The sequence below is a fragment of the Panthera uncia genome, chromosome F1 (assembly GCF_023721935.1).
Source record: "Panthera uncia isolate 11264 chromosome F1, Puncia_PCG_1.0, whole genome shotgun sequence".
Taxonomy (NCBI): Eukaryota; Metazoa; Chordata; class Mammalia; order Carnivora; family Felidae; genus Panthera; species Panthera uncia.
The window spans coordinates 5,374,886-5,396,259 of NC_064813.1; the positions used below are offsets into that span (position 1 = coordinate 5,374,886).

Consider the following 21,374-nt stretch of genomic DNA (forward strand, 5'->3'; position numbering starts at 1 on the left):
GTGGACTCTAGATGAATTTCTGACCTATATTTGAAAGGTCAAGATATAAAGCATATAAAAGAAAAAGGATAAATATCTTTGCAACTCCAGGCAGGAGAAGATTTTTCTTAAGTAAGACTCCAAGGGCACCTGGGTGGCTTAGTTGGTTAAGCGTCTGACTTGGCTCAGGTCATGAGCTGACAGTTCTTGAGTTCAAGCCCCATGTTGGGCTCTGTGCTGACAGCTCAGAGCCTGGAGCCTGCTTCAGATTCTGTGTCTCCCTCCCTCTCTGCCCCTCCCCCACTAACACTCTGTCTCTCTCTCTCTCTCTCAAAAATAAATAAACACTAAAAAAAAAAAAAGGCTGCAAAAAAAGTAGAAAGTATGAGGTCAAAAAGAGTGGGGGGGAGCGGGGAGGCGGAGTGGTTTAGTTCAACAAAAGTCGGCCTTTTCTTGAAAAATAAAATATCCATGGACAAAGTTAATGGTTAGATGAGTAGATGAGAGACAAGAAAATGATTAAAACTTAAACTTTTTTTTACGCAGGCTTCACTCCCAGTGCAAAGTCCAACGTGGGGCTTGAACTCACAACTCGGAGATCAAGACCTGAGCTGAGGTCAATAATTGGACACTTAACTGAGTCACCCAGATGCCCTGATAACTGAAACATTTAAAACCAATATTCAACTAATATAGAGAGTGGAATGTATACAGCACTCTGTAAATCAACAAGAAAAGGGCATAAACGTAAATGGAAAATGGGCAAAAGGTTATGACCAGGCAATTCAGAAGAGAAGCTTGTGTAAATGTGGTAAGAGATGCTCAAAATCACAAGCCGTCAGAGAACTGAAAACAGCAACAGTGATATTAGCATATACTAATGATGTTGGTAAAAAATAGAAACTTCAATAATACCAGACTTTGGTGGAGATGTGTACTAGGTGAGAGTGGAAATTGTGATTGCCATTTAAGAACAATCTTGCAGAATTTAGTTAAATTGTCTGCTTTCCCTGTGTCCCTGCAACCATAACTGAAAAATTATTGCGCAGACCCATAAAAGGACATGTAGAAGGATATTCTTCACAGTGTTGTTTGTGGTGATAGAAAGCCATGTGTCCATCATTAGAGGGATATATAAATAAAATAAAACACACGCTAGTAAGCAGGCAGCATTCAGAAGAAATTAAGGCAAAGTATTGGATAAAAAAAGTAATATAGAGAATGAAATCTACAGCTTTGGTGACCATACATCTCCGTTTATCTAGGCAGTTCCAATTCATACCTGCTGTCCCAGCAAAAATATTAATAGCACTATCTTTCACTGTCAATAGTTTAGACAATATATTGTATGGCCATCTTATCTGTGAATACTAAATAAAAAAAACACTCAAAACCACATTATTTGTTTTTGCTACATACACATTTAAGGACATTCATTGGGAAGGGGATTTATATTAGGATGACAAATGAGACAACGGAAATAAAATAAAAATAAATGAATGACACCACACTATACAACTAATATAAAACACTGCTCTTTGCTCTAAGGTAAAAAATGATTCTTGACTATAGTTTGAAAAAAATTAAACACTTACAGTACTTCTGGTACTAAAAATGAGGTAGCTTGGGCTGTTACTGGAATACCTGTGGAGGAAAAGGTCAAATATAAATATTAAAACTAATTTCTCCTCCAAATAAGAGGGATTGTATAGCAAACCCTTAAGTTGGCATAAGTGCAGAGGGAAGTTTTGTATATGACAGAGGCAATATTCAATAAATGGAACTGGAAAACGGAACTGGACTCATAAGGAGAAAGAAATGATTGCAGCCCTACCTTAGATCATTAAAGGAAACCAACTCCATCGGGATACGAAATGTCAAAAACAAAATGTTAATGCTCTTAGTAGAAAATGTAGGTACATATCTGTTAGACCTTGAGCAAAGGAAGAACTCGTTCAATAAGACATCTACCCTGAATTTTGCCTGGAACTTTGTCTGCACTAATTATCTCAATGAATTTAGTATTCTCGTCCGTTATGAATGTAGACTAGGGGGTGTCAAACCATGCCTTACAGGTCCAATTCCACCTGTTTGTTTTTAAAATAGAGATTCATTGGCGCACAGCCACATTTCCTGGTTCGCTATTGTAAGGGTGTGCATGAATCCCTAAGGTGGCAAGTTGACTGCATCATCTGTAAAGCCCAAATATTTACTACCTGGTCCTTTCCAGAAAAGTTTGGTGACCTCTGGGGTACAACATAAAGTTTATACAACACCTAGAATTCACAGGCAATCCTTAATAATATCCCCTATCCTTATTTATTGATCCATTGTTTGCCAGGCCTATGCTGGGAGCTAAATATATCTTTGCATTCAAGCCTCACGACAACCCCGTGAGGCAGGTTTCATCTTCTTCACCTTATAGAGGAAAAAATGGAAGCTTACAAAGCGCCAGAAACCATCAACCACCTAGTCATCCTAGGGAAGTGCCCTTGCTCCCTGCCTCCACTCCCCGGTGGTGGCGACTTCTGGGTTCTCGTTTGCTCCGCTCGTCTCTGGCGGAACGAGAGCGCGGCAGGAGGAAACGAGTGTACGGATTCGCGGGGGCTCAGCTGTCCACCCGACAGCCACGCGACGTCACCAAGACCCTGGAGTAGCAGAGCCCTAGCGCTGCCCCTCACTCCCGCCCCATTCATGGAAAACTGGCGGAAGGGGGCGGCGGGGCGCCGGTGCTGGGGGCCGGCAGCTGGGGCTCGGGGCGCTGGTCCGCAGGGGCGGGTGGGCCAGGGCGCGGGGGCGCGGGGGCGCGCCCTGCCCGGTGTCCCAGGGCGCCTTGGGCGTCTCTCTACCTCCACAGGGCCGAGCCGCAGCAGCTCAGCCACGACAGCAACACCGCCACTCCCTGGGCCGACATGGCGCCGGGATGGCGTCCGCCCAACGGCCCGGGCCACGCCCACCCTGCTCCCGCGCGCTCCCCGGGGGTGCCGGCGGACCCGCCGAGGAGGTGCCCGGGGCCCGGCGCCGCAGGGCGGGGTCGAGCCCCACCCGCGAGGGCCAGAGCGCAGTGCGCATGCGTGCCAGCGCGCCGCTACCTGCGCTATCCCTGAGCTTGGCAGTTGGTTGGAGGAGGAAACGTAAAACCAGACGGGAGGAAGGGCAGAAACCGTGCTTTTTGGGAGTGAAAGAGCAAAACCACTCCGGAAAATCCCAGTTGACGGAACGAGGGTGAAGCTTTTAAGTTCCTGCATCCTTTAGCCCAAGTCTTCGTTGTGACTGTACATAAATATTGCAATAGCGAATACATATCTGGCAGTACTTTCCAGGATCCAGCACTCTAGAAGTGGTTTTTAAGTTCAACAGAAATGAACAGTAACGGGGACTTATTGAGCACCTACTTTAGGCCCAAAGCCACCTCGTGCACTTGAGTACAAGGAAATATGACAGCTTTCTGGTTTACAAAGGGGTTTGTAATCTTGTGGTAAAGCTAAGATAAACACAATTTTCAGTTTTCTAATTTATGTTTATTTGTTAGTAGACCAAATAATCTGAATCCTTGAGTGCTGCAACTACCTTTACTCCTCCTTACGTCCTCAGTGCCCAGTACCATCATGGTTTGTAGTACGTCCTCAAGGTTTACCGACAAGGAATCATTGAATAAAACCAGTATGATACTAAAATACGCTCTAGGGACCATTAGAGAACGTGATTGTGTGTATACGATATATATGTAGTAGACATTGCACTTAATGTTTACATGAGGCTCTATTCGCACTTTTTCCCGAAGCAACTTTATATCAGAATTAGCTGTCATAGTTAATTTGTGTTGCAGTTGGAAGAGGATTAGATCAGCAGGTGATACAGTTTACTCCAGCAGAAGCTAGGCGCGATTCAAACACTAAAGAGTGGAATGTACAAAAAGGGCCTGGGCTCTGGGCTCTCTCGGTGCCAATTCAGCCCGCACTACAGCAGTTAACTTTTAAATCCTATAAAATAAGGGTAAGAGAGTATTACTTCCCTTACGTGGTTGTGGAATTTAAAAGAGCTAAGTGCATCACAATATTTGGCACAAACTATACATCAATATTCTCCTCTTCTCTGAGCCTCTGTTACTAGTGTGTAAAATGAGAAGGGTTGGAACTTTACTTGATCTCTAGACTTTCAGTTCTAATGTCCTCCATTGCTCTGCTTTTGAGTTTGCCCTCTTTGATCCCTGCCCCATCTCTCTTACTTCCAGGCCTTTAGTTTCCAGTTCCAAATCTACACATTTCAATTCCATCCCATTTGTATTTTGGAATTCCACCCTTTGAATTTCGCACACGCTATCTCGTCGCTGAATAAAGACAAGTCATTAAAAAACAATTTGAGGACGAACGCTTGCAGAACACCATGGCCCCAGAAAACGTCGCCTCCGCCCAGAGTATTGCATGCCGGGAGTTGTAGTCCGACGCTCGAGCACGCACCTCCGCGCCTCTCCAGTTTGAAAAGCGGGACCAGGGCGGATGGGCGGGGCGATGAGGCGAAGCGCGCTCGAGGCCCGGCCCCCGCCACCTTCCGCTCGCGGGCTCCCCCTGGGGTGGCGCGCCAGGCTGCGGAAGGGGCGTGGCCTCAGTCCCGGGTGGCGGCGGTTGCCGCCACCGGGGCCTCTTCCTGCGGGCGGTGCTGCGGCGGCCGGCCTGCGCGGGGCAGTCATGGTCGCCCCTTGAGTGGGCTGTGGCGGAGAGCGGGGCGGGGCCTGGCTGGAGAGGGGCGGCCCGGCGGGGGCGGGGGCGGGGCCGGCCTCTGGCTCCTTCTTCCTCCGCATGTGGCTGGCGGCCGCAGAGCAGTTCGGTTCGCGCACTCCTCGCCGCCCGCGCCTCCTTCGGGCTCTCCTCGCGTCACCGGAGCCATGGCGTTCGCCGAGACCAACCCGGCGGCATCCTCCCTGCCCAACGGCGATTGCGGCCGCCCCGGGGCGCGGCCCGGCGGGAACCGGGTGACGGTGGTGCTGGGCGCGCAGTGGGGCGACGAAGGCAAAGGCAAGGTGGTGGATCTGCTGGCGCAGGACGCCGACATCGTGTGCCGCTGCCAGGTGAGGCGACCGGGCTCTGACGCGAAGCCGGGCCCGAGAGCGCGGGCGCGGAACCCGGATCCGTCGTCCAAAAGGAGGTGTCACCTTGAGGTTGTCTCCTGCTCGGAGCTGCGGCGACGTGGAGAAATGGCGGGAGGTCAGAGACCCCTGACCCGAGGGGTTGGGGTGGCTCTGGAGGAAAACGAGGGTTGACGGGGAGTCTTTGGGAGACGCGCGATGCCTCGGGAGCTGCAGTTTTGGGTGTGGGGGGCAGTGTCCAGCCCCGGGTCTGGGGCCGGGGTGGGGACGGGATACGGTCCGAGTTTGAGACGCTCCCGCCCGAGGGAGGCCTGCTCCCGACTCCGGGCGGAGACCCCGCGCGGCTGCAGCACGCTCCCTCCCCTTAACCCACCCACCCAGTCGAGGGAGACCGATGGAAGGCGGGGGGGGGGGGGGGGGGCGCGGAATGGATTGTTCCGAAGCGCCCGAAAAGCCGCTCGCCACTCCCCCACCTGCAGGCCCCCAGTGTGCAGACCTTTGCCTCCTCCCGTCCACTTTGTTGACACGAGAACCCAGCCTCCGGGCTTTGCACAGTTAACGGCCCCGGGTTTTGACTCCGTACCCCGTGTATTCATGTTGAGGGTAGATTATTGTTACTTGTTGGTCCCAGATGAAAGAATCCTAGCTCCTCTACGAGTGAGGCAAATAATGCGCGGATGTCAAATGTGGTATTTAGAAATATTTACATTGTTACGCTCACACGCTCACACGGAAAGTGAACTTTCGGGAAATGGAACGGTAATGTACTTCCTACCCGGAGACACGTGGTTTTCAGTGTAAGCTTTCTTCTGATTTGTCGGTTGCTTTGAAGCAGCCTCTAGGCTACGCCTTTGTGAAGGCTCTTAGATAACTATTACCAGTTTCAAAATTCGAAGTGGTTGAGCAATAACCACTTTCAAAACAAATTGCGATGTATTTGAAATGAACTGCTGTTTACCTCGCAAGAAGGTGGGTCTCTTCCTCGTGAACGTGGCACAGTATGATGATGCCATGCTGTGTATGTTGTAACAAGTTAGTAGGCCCACTCGATTGAAAGCGTTCTACCTGAATGCCATTTGAACAAGCAGAAACAAAGTAATCACAAGTACAGAAAAAGCTAAATGCAGATACTCTGATTTGTCGTGGGGTTTTGTTTTGGTTTGGTTTTTTGCATGCAGAAACTCACCCTGCCCATTCCTTAGCCAAGGTAGTCATGGCCTCTTAGTATTACCACTTAGCACCACCACCACCTCTCCCCACCTTCAGATCTCTCTTCCTTGGGCCCTCTGGCGACCCACTTACCTTACTTACTTACTTACTGCCTTACTCCTAAGCGTGTTTCCATGCAAGTCCTGCCCCACATCGCCTTAGGAGCTGCTCCAAAAGCCCGCTTTCACCTTGCTTTTGTCTTAAAATCAGATCTGGCCATGCTACAGGGAAAGAAGAATGAGAATACCTAACTCTTGCTGGGTAGAAAGGGAGAGAGGCTGGGCCTCTTTGTCCCCTTCCCTGTCATTCCTGCCATCTTCCTTACCCAGAAATAGTAATGCTTAGGCTGAGTAACATTATGGGTTGTCAGAAGGTTTGGAGAATGTAACGTTGAAGAGCATTTATTCTAAAAGATCCTCGATTTTAGTATTTCCTTGAAAAATAGTAGAATGAATTTGTATACAAAAGAAGGTGTTTCTGTGTTGTTGTGAATGTCCTCTTGATGAAGGTCATGGACCAATCTCATCTGATGCCCTTGGAAAGCCTAGAGAGAAGTGATTGAAAAGGAGCCAAGTTTGGCTTAAAACTGTTAGCTGAAGACAGAGGAGGAACATTTGTGCAGACCTGTTACGCAGACGTTCGCCACCTGTAAACTTTTGACTGACTGCAATCCTTATATAATTCTAAAATCTTCATATTCTAGTGCCTTTTAAGAGCTCATCATTGGAAGGACTCTTACTAGTTTTGTTACTGAAAGTAGTTACGTAATGAATAGATTTAAGCATCTCTCTTGTGATTCACCTTGGTAACTTTATATTATTTGGTCAGCCCTAGTAAGCTGACTCCTACTTACTGAGATTCTCCTGGCTTATAAAACTGAAGAATATGGAATGTTGAAATTCTCAGTGTATATAGAGCGCTGGGAAAAGTCAACGTTGGAAAGACATTTGTAGCTTGAAATGCCTTGTTTGGTGATTTAAGTTTTGTGTATTACTGGAAATCTATACTTTGTTAGAACTTGGTACAGTTTTTATTGATCATATTCATGCCATAAACTCAGCTTGTGTACAGATTGTTTCTCTAGAAGTGGTATACAGATGATGTGTTCATGGTTTAACAATGGAATCATAAAGGAATTTTTTCCAATTTAAAGTAAAGTTTTTGAAAGAAAAACTGACCTTGCACTTAACTATGTTAAATATATCAAATGCCTTATTGGAAAGAGTAGATGCAATGCTAGTGGCATTTTCATCAACACCCTTAAGGCCTATATTGCAGATTCAGGATTTAGACAGAATTATTTACAATTTGGTAAATTCTCTAGATCCATAAATCAGTATGTAGGGCTTAACATCAAAGAACAACCACTCCTGATATCTTAATTTTAAATTGATGTCTCTTAAGGAAAAGCCGTAAGTGTAGGACCAACTCCAGGTGTATTTTATTTATCCAACAATCACCGAATGAGTATCTACAGGGGATAAAGGGGGAACCACTTAGCCCCAGAGTTAAGAAGCTGAAAAAGGCAGGGATTGTGCCCACAAGGAGCTTACAGTCCTCGGGACAGCTGCTAAATAAGCAGGTATTGCCAGGTAGGGATTGGAGAAGGATACTGGTAGGGGTTTTTCAAAGAGTTAAAGTATGGGTGGGTGTAGGTCGGCCCCTTTCTGGCAGCATAAAAGTTGCTTTGTTAGGAAGTCTCTTGCTATCACCACCACCCCCCCCCCCATCCTCCAGAGTAAACTGTTATACTTTATTTTGTTTATTTTGTTGAGTAGAAACTACAGAGGTTTTAACAGTTACTGTTTCTACCACTTGTTAAGCAGGTTTATTTATTGTTCTAGAAAGTCAGCAAGGTGGTCTTGGTTAACCATGAAGTTGCCTGGGATCCGGAATAGTTAGGACAGTACTCTCTCTCTTTGTGTTTTTTTTCCCTTCAGGGTTTTAAAGTTAACATAAAGAAAAATGTTAACTAAAATTAATTATAAAGGCAAAGTGTATCCTGTCACTTGCTTTATATAAAAGCTTGCCATGAAAATAAATACAATGAAGAAAATGTTAATTTGTAGCTAGATGCTGACATTCGCAGAAGGCTCTGAAACCACCTATTAGTAAGTTAAAAAAAAAAAAAAAAAAGTATAGCAGACCTAACAGCAGCAAACTGAGTCTTTGTCATTGGAATGATTAGAAAAATTGAGAGATAATTTAAAAGGGATAACTAAAGTGTTTTTTAAATGCCTTGACTAAAATTACCTCCCAAACCACTTCCCACAATTTTGAAGGTGGTAAAGAATTAGCATTTAGGGTAAACTGTTTTTCCAGATTCATAATAATCGCTATTTCTGTGTCCCCTGTCAACACTTTTTATAAAGTTCATAGACTTTCCCAAGTACAGAGATGTATACCAATGTGTGGTATACTTGGTTAAATCTTGCTTTCTTGGATTACTGTGTTTTCCCTGCCAGAATATAAATTTTCTCAAAACGAGGATTTATGCTTTTTTTGTTGTTGTTTTTTTCCATAGCACCAAGTACTCTGCGAGACAGAGAGGAAGTAAATCCTCAACAAATATTTATTAGGTGTCTGGATCACGTCTAGAAATTTCTTTGAGACCGGTAGCTTAACCCTTTCCTGTAAATTATTTTAACATCTCCCTGGACAAGTTAATTGACTGATGGCATGAGTTTAAGGTGGAATCCCCAGCATTCGTTGGATTAACATTTGTTACTTAGTATTTTAACTAGTACTTTTATGTTGTACCGTTATGTTCAGAGGCTTTAATGGTTTATATTAAAGTCTTAGGTCTTGTGTGTTTGAAGAGAAAACTGATGTTTGTAATTTTTTGTGTGTATTTCCTCAGCATATTTCGCTTGAGTGCCGTGTCATTCCAGTAAAATAGTTTTTGTCTGCTGAGGGCAGTAGATCTGAAAATTTAGTTAATGAGGATATCTCAAGTTGTTTACTGTTTAAGCCTATTCTGTTGATATAAATATAGATAATATATAATGATATTATATACAATAGTACAGTAGGATATAACATGTAATTTGTTAATGTATAATCTCTATTTTTGAGGCATAAATTTTTAAATCATGAGATCATCTCAGTGACGTCTGATCAATATTATTTTATTTCTTTAATTTTGGTGGGAATGGGTGAGTGAGTTGGGTAATTTCAAGTTATCTCTAGGACAAACTGTTGCCCAGAACAAATGTAGAGTGAAATGGTAAATTGACATATAGTTACTGGCTTACTATAACCGGACCCAAATTTAGCAGTATTATCTTTTGGGCCCCATGTCAGATTTTGACACTAAAGATCAGTATGGATAAGCTACTCACCAATAAGTAGAGATTGGTGACTGTCGGAATACTTTTACCAGTGGAAAAGAGGACTTTGAGGTATTCAGTGTTGGCTGTGGGCACAGTTGAGAACCGTCAACAGTAGTCCCTTCCCAAGGCGACTCTGGCTCCAACGTGGGATGGTTCTTTGCATTAAACCAACTTTTAATTCTGTGTAGTTCAGATTATTTAGAATTCTTCTTTGAAAAGTGGGATTTTTGTCTATATCAAGCCTTCTTTTTATTCATGAGAAATTTTTTTTGACTTGAAACCTGCCGTATACTTCCAGTGCATTTTTAAGAAAGTGTCTTTATAAATGTAATGATTGGGTGAACTTTTCTCAAGCGTTTACAAAAGCTGCATCACACATCAATGGTTTATGCAGTTTTTGGTTGCGTGTCTGATCTTTCCATCCATGACCCTGGTTTAGTAAGTGTGTGTATTAGAGCTTGGTGCCTAGAGTCTACACGCAGCTTGATTGGGAACCTAAGGTCCTCCCAAGCTTTTCATCATGTGAGTGACATTTATCTGCACGAAACTGGAAGGTAGCCATAATAACGTAAGGTAGAGAGAGTATCTTAAGCCTTTAAAAGACAACTGAGCAGTGTATATGTTTTCTCTTCCTATCTAGTGTGTCTGGTTACTGCTGAATAGTTCAGTTGGTCGACTTACTGCTAGTCACTTAACCTGTTCTATTTTGAAATCATAAGCCAATTACAATTAGATGAACATCTTCATAAAAGACTAGTCATCCTTGTTTATAATGACTTTCTTGCTGTGGGTTGACAAGTGTTTTAGTTTTGGTGTAAGGAGAAGTGTTTCGTGTGGAAAGACAGGCACAGGTCTGACGTTCTCCCGAGAAACCAGCCCAGGTCATCAGCATGGTCTCAAAAGCCTGTTAGGTTTCTAAGATGCTTGAAGACTCGAGGCAAGACATAGGAACCCTTCTCTGCTTGCTGGGATGGTTCGGAGGCGCGGGGTGTGAGGCGTCGCTGTCCTCTCCTGTGATCCAGGGCAGTACCTGTCGTGGACGGGTGTTCACTTTGAGCTCTGTGGTCATAGCACGGTGTTCGTGTACTCGGGGCAGAAAGGACAAAGACGCACAGACCGTGTGTCAGAGGCCTCGGTGGCCTGAGAAAGGCCTCCAGGCTTGCGCACAAAAGTGTCAGCCCTGGACTCTCGGGCGCCTGCTGTTGCTGCAGACGCCATTGTTTCGGGTTTGCAACACGGCGGGGGGGGGGGGGGGGGCCTTTACTGTCTTCACCTCCGCGGTCACAGCAGGAACTCGGTTAGGGGAGTGATTTGGGAAAGAGGTAAGACCCAATAGCCAGCTGAGTTGGGAATCAGGGGTCGCTTTTTTTTCTTTTCTTTTTTTGGAGTCGCTTTTGCAGACTAATGTCGTTTCATTTCATTCCCTTCCAGACTTTTTTTTTAATGTTTGTTTATTTTTGAGAGAGACAGAGCGTGAGTGGGGGAGGGGCGGAGAGAGAGAGAGAGAGAGAGAGAGAGAGAGAGAGACACACACACAGAATGCGAAGCAGGCCCCAGGCTCCGAGGTATCAGCACAGAGCCTGACGTGGGGCTCGAACCCACAAACCGTGAGATCCTGACCTGAGCTGAAGTCGAACTTAACTGACTGGGCCACCCAGGTGCCCCCAAAACCTTTTCTTTTAAATCTCCCCTGGACCTTTGGAGCTTCTTAATTGGAAACTTGCACATACCACCGTTTCCTGATCCAAGCTTTTATTCTAGGGTTGGGCTTGACGGCTCTGGCGGAAGGAAAATTAATTGTCTCCTTTCTTAGGCTTCAAACCCCAATTGGGAAGTGTATAACTGAGAACAGTTACAAAATAACTAAATACTGTTATACCATCCCCGTAGTGCTTCCGAGCTTTGTTCTTGACAGCATAAATACTAACATTTGGAAGTTAATCATTTTTTATATTCGGTTTATCACCAGTGCAAGATAGGAACTTTAGAGAGCCAGCTGTATGCATACTATATTGCAATTAGTTCCTGCGGTGAATCATTTGGAGTCTGTTGTTTGCTAGCAATGGAGGGAGGCTGTCTTAGGCAAAATGGGGATTTGTTTGAAGCAAGGACGGGTTGGCCAGTCCTCAGGGTGGCCTCGGGTAAAGGCAGCTCCTGGGAGCTCAGCAGCCCGAACTGGCAACCTTTTTTTTAAAGGAGGCTCCCTTAGGTTACAGGTGTCACTGAGCTACTGCCTTTCTCGCTACTCAAAATCCAATTCCCAAGAGGGGAGGATCTTGATTGGCTCAGGCTTGGTCGGATCAGGTTTCCCAGTCTGGGTCAATTAATGATTTGCAAAGTAAGGAGTTTGTGGGGAGAGGGAAAAGAAGAGGGACAAAACATAAAGAAGGTGTAGCTGACGGAGAGTTAATTTTATATAGGAAAATGCGCAATGAAGAAATACTGGCTCTGGGTTATTCTTATTTGTGAATTGTTTGGTAACAGTATCAAGTATACTGTAGAGCCGCTGTTTTTCTAGAGGGAAGGATGTTTGGAATTAAATGGGTTTTTATTGGGGCACCTGGGTGGCGCAGTCAGTTAAGCATCCGACTTCCGCTCAGGTCATGATCTCACGTCTTGATCTCAAAGTTCCTGGGTTTGAGTCCCGCCTCGGGCTCTGTGCTGACAGCATAGAGCCTACTTGGGATCCTCTGTCTCCCTCTCTCTCTCTCTGCCCCTCCCCCGCTCTCTCTCAAAAATAAATAAACGTTTGAAAAAATTGGTTTTGATTAACTATAATTAAAACAGTGAAAATGACCTATCTTAGGAATGGTTTATAAAACTTAAAGCGTATGTCAGAAACTTTGATCTTTAGGTTTGAGAACATTGCATTTTAGCTCTGCTTTTGCCTCCATCATAATGTTCGAGAGACATTTTATTCTTGGTCATTAAGCAGCATATTTAATATTTTATTTATATTTAATCTTAAAGCAAGAATAACAGTCGAAGAGAATCAGTAAAATAAATACCAAATTAGGGGATGTTTTGTGACTGGTGAGACCTGATTGTATTTTCTTTCATAGGTTTATTTTTTTACTTCAATACAGTGAATTTGCATTTACGCTTGTTTTTATTTAGTTTGTTTTAATTTTTTAATGTTTGTTTATTTCTGAGAGAGACAGAGACAGAATGCGAGCAGGTTAGGGGCAGAGAGGGAGGGAGACACAGGATCTGAAGCGGGCTCCAGGCTCTGAGCTGTCAGCACAGAGCCCGACGTGGGGCTTGAACTCAAGAGCTGTGCGGTCATGACCTGAGCCGAAGTCAGATGCTCAACCGACTGAGCCACCCAGGTGCCCCTGAATTCGCATTTATTCTTGATATTCAGTATAGGAAAAACCATCATTTAAGGCATTATAAACTTAGGTTTTTTCTCAAAGCAACTTGCCACATAATATGCAGTTACTTTGGGTTCACACGGATTTCTTGTTTCTTGAGGTTTTAAAGGGTAAATTTCAGAATTTAAAATGTTTAAAAAATTAAGGCATCTGAGAATTGTTAAAACATATTTTCTCTCTTGGTATCATTGATCTGGAAAACAACATTAATTGCTAGTCCACAGCTCTTTTGATTGTATGACAATTAAACACATTCTGTGTTTTTAGTTAAGTGATATAAAACATGCAGCTTTGATAGTTAACAGTGACTAGGACCTACATGTGTCCTATATGAGTGACTAGGACCATGTGTTACGGGAATTTAACAAAACAGCAAGAGATAGTTACTTGTAACTATTAATATGAATATATGATCAGTACGTTATCGGGAGGGGGGATAATTTATCAAGTTTGTTTTGCAGAAATTTCGCGTTGGGAAGAGAGTAGTACATCTCCGTTAAAAGTAGACGATATTTCTCTCCGATCGTTTATATAGTGCTCTCTGGCCTCCCCAGTGCTCCTTATGAGAATTATTAAACATGATTAAATATATATGTTCTCGTTACTTGCTCTGGCACGCTCGCGGAACTGCCCCTGTGACCGGCAGTGTGATCACAGATGTGGAAGCCTGTGGTTCAGACTCTGCCCCCCTAATTCACTGGAGGGTGTGGGGGGAGGGTGTGGTGTGGTTAGCAGTGGTGCACATATCGAAACCGTGTTTTGCTGCTTGCTAGTGTACTGACCTCTCCTTGGACCGGTGTAGTCTGTGTTTGGAGACCATTGCCTGAGCTCCCAAGGGGACTTTTGTATATTGCACACCATCTATGAATATTTGAGGTTAGCAGCCAAATAGACACTTCAGATTTGAAGCTGCCTCTGTCGCATTTTGTAAAACACGACAGTTTACGAAAGCTTATCTCCTGTATAGATCACCTTGTCAGGAAGCTCCTTATGAGTAACTCCCCCTCAGTTCACCTTAGGAATCTTTTCTGCAGAGTTGTGTGTTTGAGATTAGAAGCCGTCCTACCCCAGTTCCCCCGGGGCACTAATGACCAGATACGCTAATAAGCAGGCTTACATTTTCTCCCCTAGCTCCTTAATAGAATGAATAAGCTAGGGTTATTCTGGGCATGTTTAACCATATTTTCTTGCTCAACCAAGTAGAATTTAAATGAGATTGGGGCGCCTGGGTGGCGCAGTCGGTTAAGCGTCCGACTTCAGCCAGGTCACGATCTCGCGGTCCGTGAGTTCGAGCCCCGCGTCAGGCTCTGGGCTGATGGCTCGGAGCCTGGAGCCTGTTTCCGATTCTGTGTCTCCCTCTCTCTCTGCCCCTCCCCCGTTCATGCTCTGTCTCTCTCTGTCCCAAAAATAAATAAAAAACGTTGAAAAAAAAATTAAAAAAAAAAAAATAAATGAGATTGACATCCTGAGATTTCAATGAGAAATCTTCCATGAGATAGGAAGCCTGAATATAGGACATTGGTTATTGAAAGGGCTGATTAATGTTTGAGTGCGCTCAGCTGTTCACTAAAGTGTGATTTTCAAGCCTTTTGCAGCTGAACTTTTCCAGCCTGAACCACCACCTGTAAACTTGGAAGAACTTACAAATTAAACCGTCTCATCCCCCTAGCGTCATCTCTCACAACCCATAACAAACAATCCACTTTATTACGGTTGCTGCCACCATCACTGCCTGTCTTGGTAAAACATTATCTAAGAAAGTAGGGTTTGGTTACACAATAAGAACATTATTGGGCACCGCCGAGTTAATAATTGTTTCACCAAATGATTATATTAGTGTACCTATAAAAGTAGTTTTATGTAAATTAGGAGACTGACTTTAGAGGTCTACTCCAAAAATTGTGGCGTGGTTTTTTATCTTAGGCAAATGGTGGATTAAAAAAATAAACTGATTTTGCTGAAGTAATAGTGCTTTACTAGGTTTTTTTGTCATAAAGTCACCAGTACTTTATAACAGTTGAGGACAAATTTCTTAGATTTAGTGATTTATAACAATTTAGAATTAATAACAAATGAGCATCTTCATAGGATCTCTTCGTAGGATCTCCAGAAATTTGAATGAGCTTTATACTCCGGAAAGATTTTTCCTGAAAGTTTGGGGGAGGTCTCCTAAATCGTAAAAAGTCGCGATAAAAAAAGCTAATATTTGCATGAGGGATCGATCTGTGAAAGAAAAGCTATAAACACCAAGTAAGAATTGTCCTGTGAGTTATTTTTCTTTTAGGGTTCTATCAGAATTGGTAATAAACTTGCACAAGTGTGAAGTCATAATAAAGTATGCACCAGGAAGTGCTGCTGTGACGTTGTCTCTAAGGACCACAGATTGGAAACAACCCGGATGCCTCTCTTGTGGGAAATAAATTCTGTATGGGACCGTGTAAAAAGCTGTACGGTAGGGCCATGAAAAGAATGAGGTGGTTCAGTTCACAAGGTGTGGAACGCGTGCTCAGATTTGCTAAGTAAAAGCAGGCTGCCCGGGAGTATACAGCTCCCGCCGTTTGGATGTGTGCAATAAAACAGGATGCAGATACCTGTTGGCTTTGGCAAATTACCTCCAGAAGTTACACCAAAACCTGGTGGTGACTGGTGGGGTGAGGACTATGAGGAAGACTTCACCCCCTACTGTGCATCCTTCAGAGCCTTTTCTCACATGCAGATGTTTCTTATTAAAACATAAAAAGTAGGGAAATACTGCCAGGTTCCCTCCGTGTATCGAGTGAGGGAAGTGCTGCTAATCACTCCTGCTTCTGTCCTCCTGTGACCTGCCGCCCACCTGTTGCCTTCCAGACCTAACTGTCCGGTCTTTTTTTGTTTTGTTTTAAACATACCTGACATAGACATGTACTAGTCTTAAAGCAGGCAGTTCTTTGCTTTGTATTTGTGGAGAACAGTATAAATAGGCATTTATTTATTTATTTATTTATTTATTTATGCAAGACCAATCTTCTGGCAGGTTTTGTGAGTTCGTGATTGGTGATGATTTGGTAAAAAGTAAATAACCTTCATTTTGTCAAAAACAGCCTTGGGATAAAGTTAAACTAGTCATTCTCAGGACGCATAGTGTATTGATATTTTTTTTAGTGTCCAACAAGGATGCTGTTAAATTTTCTATTTGTTGCAAATATATTCCTGGTTTGTTTACTTTAAGCTTTTTGTTAATATTATGTAGAAGTTTAAATATCAGTTGATTTGTGTGGGGTTTTTCTTTTTAATGTTTTTTAAGCTTAGAAATTAGAAAAATTAGGGCGCCTGGGTGACTCAGTCCGTTATGAAGCGTCCGACTCTTGATTTCAGCTCAGTCATGTTCCCTCGGTTTGTGACTTCAAGCCCCAGGTCAGGCTCTGTGCTGAGGGTGTGGAGTGGGCTTGAGATTCTCTGTGCCATCCTCTCTCTCTGTCTTTCAAGATAAATAAACTCAAAAAAAAAATTAGAAAAATTATGTGGTCACTTAATAATCAGTCTCCTGTGAACCTAATCTGACCTCAGGTTTTGCTTTGTGTTGACTATTCTAGGCATCAGCTTCACAGAGTGGAAGTTTCACTATGGGGTTATAATATGTTTCTCAACTTTAGAGGTTCCTTGACCCAGTGTATTACTTTATCCAGAGATGAGCGGATTCAGGGATTGGTACTAAACACCCACAAGACTGACTTACACATTTAAGAATTGGAGTCTCAGGATAGCCAGTATTGGAAGGAGTTACTTGGAGATTTCCTAGTTGATAGATAAGTCCATGCAAGAATACACATTTCAGGTCTCAGAGCTGCTTGACGTGCTTTTAGTACCGTGGGAATTACATGAATGTTTATGTCAAGTTAGGGTCGACATAACTGGATCGATTACTCTTTTAATCTAGGGATTTTTCTGTGTTTGGATGAAATATCACGGATAATTAATTAGATTGCTGCATGTCCTCTAGAATGCCCAAGCCAGAATAACTAATTGTTCCCTGTACTTCTTCTCTCATAATTTTTTCTCTTTTTAAGAGGGGAGATGTCTTTCTACCTTCTAGAAACCTGAATTTATTAGTTTTCTAGATCCCGTCAGGAAAAACCAGGGTGCTGTGGTGGGGGGAAGAAGAGGGTATAGTCAAACTATTATAAACCCTCTAAAGAATAAGTGTTTGTGGGGCACCTCGGTGGCCCAGTCGGCTGAGCGTCCAACTTCGGCTCAGGTCACGATCTCGCGGCTCCCGAGTTCAAGCCCCTGTGCTGACAGCTGGAGCCTGGAACCTGCTTCGGATTCTGTGTCTCCCTGTCTCTCTGCCCCTCCCCTGCTCATGCTCTGTCTCTCTCTCTCTCTGTCTCAAAAATAAATAAAACATTTAAAAAAATAAAAATAAGTATTTGTGGCGAATACATACTTGGGTTTTCTTCAGTTATATTGACATTTTAGAAGAAATTACTAGTTCACTTTAGAAGGGAGATGTGTTATTTGTCATATTTATTGTCCGGGTCAATTTTCCCCTGTCTTATATTTTCAGGGAGGAAATAATGCTGGCCATACAGTTGTTGTAGATTCTGTGGAATATGATTTTCATCTTTTACCCAGTGGAATAATTAATCCCAATGTTACTGCATTCATTGGTGAGTGTATAAACTGAACCGTTTGGGTTTTTTTTCCCTCAATTGATAATGGTGTTCATTTTTCGTTATCCAAGCTGATTTCATCTCTCACTGCTCAAATAATCACTGATCCCTTATTAATCTTGACCTTGGTACCTTCTGGAATATACCTAACTCTGGCTATTTTACAACTCTGTCTTTTAGCACTAATACTTTTTGGAATAACTTGCATTTAACTGTGGCCATTGGCAATCTTAAATTTATAAAGTAGTATTAGATCATCAAATCAGCTTTCCAAACACTGATGCACAGTAAGAAATATAGGAGGTGTTTCACGGATTGATGCTGAACCCTTATAATGTGATGCGATCTAAAGTTTTTTGGCCTAGTTTTTTATCTTTAAAAATGCTAATCACAACCCGCTAAATTGATTTTATGGCCACTAATAGGGTGTGATTCCCCAATTTTAAAGGCATTGATTTAGCATCATTGTAACCTGGTTCAGTTTGCCTAGACCGACCTAACTAGGTTCTTTCAGAATAAGTTTCACTTTGTTTCAAAGAAATTTCAAATTATTTTGAATGTAACTTTAGTGTTTTATATTCTATGTGTATTTACATTACTCTACTGTTAAAAACTTGGAATCATTTCTGTGGTAACTCCCTGAGAAATCAGATATTCTGTTTATTAAGTCCTTCATATATCTGCTATTCTAGATGAGAATTATCATAGATGTCTGTATTTTAATATCATTATATCTGTATTATAAGTATAAATATTTAAGGTTGGTCTTTTTTTTTTTTTTTTTTTTTTTTTTTCCTTTAGGAAATGGTGTGGTAATTCATCTACCTGGATTATTTGAGGAAGCAGAGAAAAATGTCCAAAAAGGAAAAGGTATGAAAGCCTGACTGCTTTGCCTGGTAACTGGTTTGTTTATTGTAAAGTTTGTTGAAAAATCTCACACCAGACAAAACATTTTGTCTTATGCTTTAAATTTTTTTTTTAATGTTTATTTATTTTTGAGAGAGACAGAGCATGAGTGGGGCAGAGACAGAGGGAGACACAGAATCTGAAGCAGGCTCCAGGCTCTGAGCAGAGCCTGATGCGGGGCTTGAACTCACGGATGGTGAGATCATGACCTGAGCCGAAGTCGGATGCTTACCAACCGAGCCACCCAGGCTCCCTTGTCTTATACTTTAAAATTGCAGGTTGTTGTAGGACAAATGTTTTCAATGTCGGTTACATTTTATTCAGTATGATCAGTATTGTAAACAGAAGACAAACAGAATAAGGTAATTGTGTAAGACCTGATTTCTTGACACCCAGGTCATCCATAGAGTTTCTCTTCAGGCTCCTGGAATCACTGTCCGTTCGCTGGTGGAGAAACCCCAGAGATTCATCATCCCCACCTCCCAAACCAAACGTTAGCTTGTGGGAGTCAGGAAACCAGTGAGGTCCCCTTTGCACACAGTCAGTCAGTGTTGTTCCCATGGGTTGTATAACCCTGGGATAAAAACAGGGTTGTTTCTGTCCCTCCCTCCACATGAGGGAGATGCTCTTTCTATGACATGATTCACTCCCATCTCCTTAAGAACAATTTTTTTAAAGCCTTAATTTCCTGCCTTTGCTAATCTCTTTGGGATTTGTGGAAGTCTGTTTACATTCAGTTTGGCTGCCTTGCTGGGCTTTGAGGGCCACTTGGCAACACAAATAATAAATACGCAGTTGAGGAAAAGCACTGTTTGCCCTTAGCCTGGCTCGTTGGAAATACTCAATTCGATTTCGTTGTTCAAGTTTAAAAGTAGCAATCCAACCTCAAGTGTTCCTGACAGTTCGATGTGATGTCACAGAATCCTGGCTGCCTGCGGCTCTCATCCCTCTTTGCTTCCCTGCATTTTTACCTACGTGGTGTTGTCTCCTTTTAAATTCTTTAATCTTTTAAAAATTTTTAAACGTTTATTTATTTTTGAGAAAGACAGAGCACGAGCAGGGGAGGAGCAGAGAGAGAGGGAGACACAGAATCCGAAGCAGGCTCCAGGATCCGAGCTGTTGGTACAGAGCCTGATACAGGGCTGAACTCACAAGCCATGAGATCATGACCTGAGCTGAAGTCAGACGCTTGACGGACTGAGCCACCCAGGCGCCTCTAATCCCACTTTTTATAATTGTCTTTTGGGAAAGGGTGCCATTCCCCAAATTAACTCCCTTTTCTTAAAATTCTTCTCCTGCTCTGCAGCAAATTCCCCCTCCCCTGCCTCTAACAAAAATGACATTTTCCCACCATTTGCTTTTGGATTCTTAGAAGTATTTTATGTGGCTCCGGCTGGCTTGAGTTTGAAGCGTTTTAGAGTTAAACATTTAAAAAGATAGAATTTGTGCATGAGTGTATATATAATGAATGACCGGTCAGAACATTCCTGTTAAATATGGATCCCGTACAGAAGACAAGATGTGTTAGTGATTACTTCCGTGAAAAACACTTTGAAACATTGTATCCCTAAAGAAATTAAGGTTTAAAAATTATACAAAGTGTTCAGTTAACCGTATCTTTTTTCTCCTTCCCTCTAGGTCTGGAAGGCTGGGAAAAAAGGCTCATCATATCTGACAGAGCTCACATTGGTAAGGGGCATAACATGCATTTTTTTATAACTGCCTTATTCTCAAAGTTATCACTAACTTCTGAGGAATTAGCTAAACTAATGAATAACATAAGCAGCATTTCATGAGAAACATCTCTAATCCTGTTATAGAATAAAGCATATTAGGGACACCTGGCTGGCTCAGTTGGTGAAGCATCTGAGTCTTGATCTCAGCTCAGGTGTTGATCTCAGGGTGGGGAGTTCTGGCCCCGCGTTGGGCTCTGTGCTGGGCATGAAGCCTACTTAAAAAAAAATAAAATAAAAGATATAGTAAACCATATCAAATATGAAGAGCATTTATTTGCACATTAGTACTCATGTAAAAAGCAGGTCTTCTATCTGGAAAAAATCTTGAGAGTGACTCTTTGTGTCTAAAATGTACCCATGTGGCTTTTTCAGTGGTTCAGACTTTATTCAGTGTAGCCTCCTTGTCCGTTGTTAGAACAAACTGGATTCTCAAATTAACTTCAAGCAGCACCAAGAAGTTTGAAGTTTGTCTCCTTGTTCCTGTCCTACCTTTGAAGGGATAGAATTGTTAATTATCAGTCACATGGTTTTGAGACATTAACCAGGAAAGAGAGAGAACTGACCGATGCAAGCTCTTAAGTTGCATTTTAAAAAAAACTTTTTTCTTATGTTTTTTATATTTGGGAGAGAGGCAGAGAGCGAGTAGGGGAGGGGCAGAGAGACAGAGACAGAATCTGAAGCAGGCTCCAGACTCCGAGCTGTCAGCACAGAGCCTGACGTGGGGGGCTCACGACCTGAGCCAAAGGCAGACACTTAGCCTCTGAACCACCCAGGCACCCCTTAAGTTGTATTTAAATACAAAGGTCTCCTGAGACAAGAGCTGCTCTAGTTTTAGCCTTGACCTCCATTTAAGAGCAGCCCCATCAAGTTTCTTAAGTACCAGCTAAGTAGCAGTGCCTCCAAATTACCAGCAGAGGCTGAAGCCTATGGCTAAACCTCAGTAATCCATTCAAATAATTTCTCTGAAGTGAACTGTGCTGGACTGACATACTCTGGGGGTTTAATCTGCTCACTTCTAGCTTCTTTTCAAGCTTATTAGATCATCGACGTAGACCTTTCTTTTCTAACGTAAGCATTTAAAGCTGCGTATGAGTCTCATACTA

The 21,374-nt window shown here is 43.0% G+C and overlaps 2 protein-coding genes across 7 annotated transcripts in view; one reads left to right on the forward strand and one right to left on the reverse strand.

Moving 5' to 3' along the window:
- Nucleotides 1-3,240, reverse strand: part of CATSPERE (catsper channel auxiliary subunit epsilon) — a 195,191-nt gene extending 191,951 nt beyond the window's left edge. The window contains exons 1-2 of one of the 3 annotated variants that reach the window (XM_049633802.1): nt 2,829-2,950; nt 1,575-1,623 (exon numbers count right to left, since the gene is read on the reverse strand). In XM_049633802.1, coding sequence (XP_049489759.1) covers nt 1,575-1,623; nt 2,829-2,893 — 114 coding nt within the window. In that variant the 5' untranslated portion in view covers nt 2,894-2,950. Of the gene's footprint in view, nt 1-1,574; nt 1,624-2,828 lie in introns of all 3 variants that reach the window. The other 2 variants (XM_049633803.1, XM_049633805.1) reach the window with 2 other exon arrangements.
- A 1,508-nt stretch (nt 3,241-4,748) lies between these two features.
- Nucleotides 4,749-21,374, forward strand: part of ADSS2 (adenylosuccinate synthase 2) — a 39,163-nt gene continuing 22,537 nt past the window's right edge. For 3 of the 4 annotated variants that reach the window (XR_007458700.1, XM_049633811.1, XM_049633808.1), the window contains exons 1-4: nt 4,772-5,047; nt 17,524-17,626; nt 18,431-18,499; nt 20,174-20,224. Coding sequence is in view for 3 of the 4 variants with exons in the window: in XM_049633811.1 (XP_049489768.1) it covers nt 4,865-5,047; nt 17,524-17,626; nt 18,431-18,499; nt 20,174-20,224 (406 nt within the window). In the remaining variant the exon portion in view is untranslated. Of the gene's footprint in view, nt 5,048-17,523; nt 17,627-18,430; nt 18,500-20,173; nt 20,225-21,374 lie in introns of all 4 variants that reach the window. The other variant, XM_049633810.1, reaches the window with a different exon arrangement.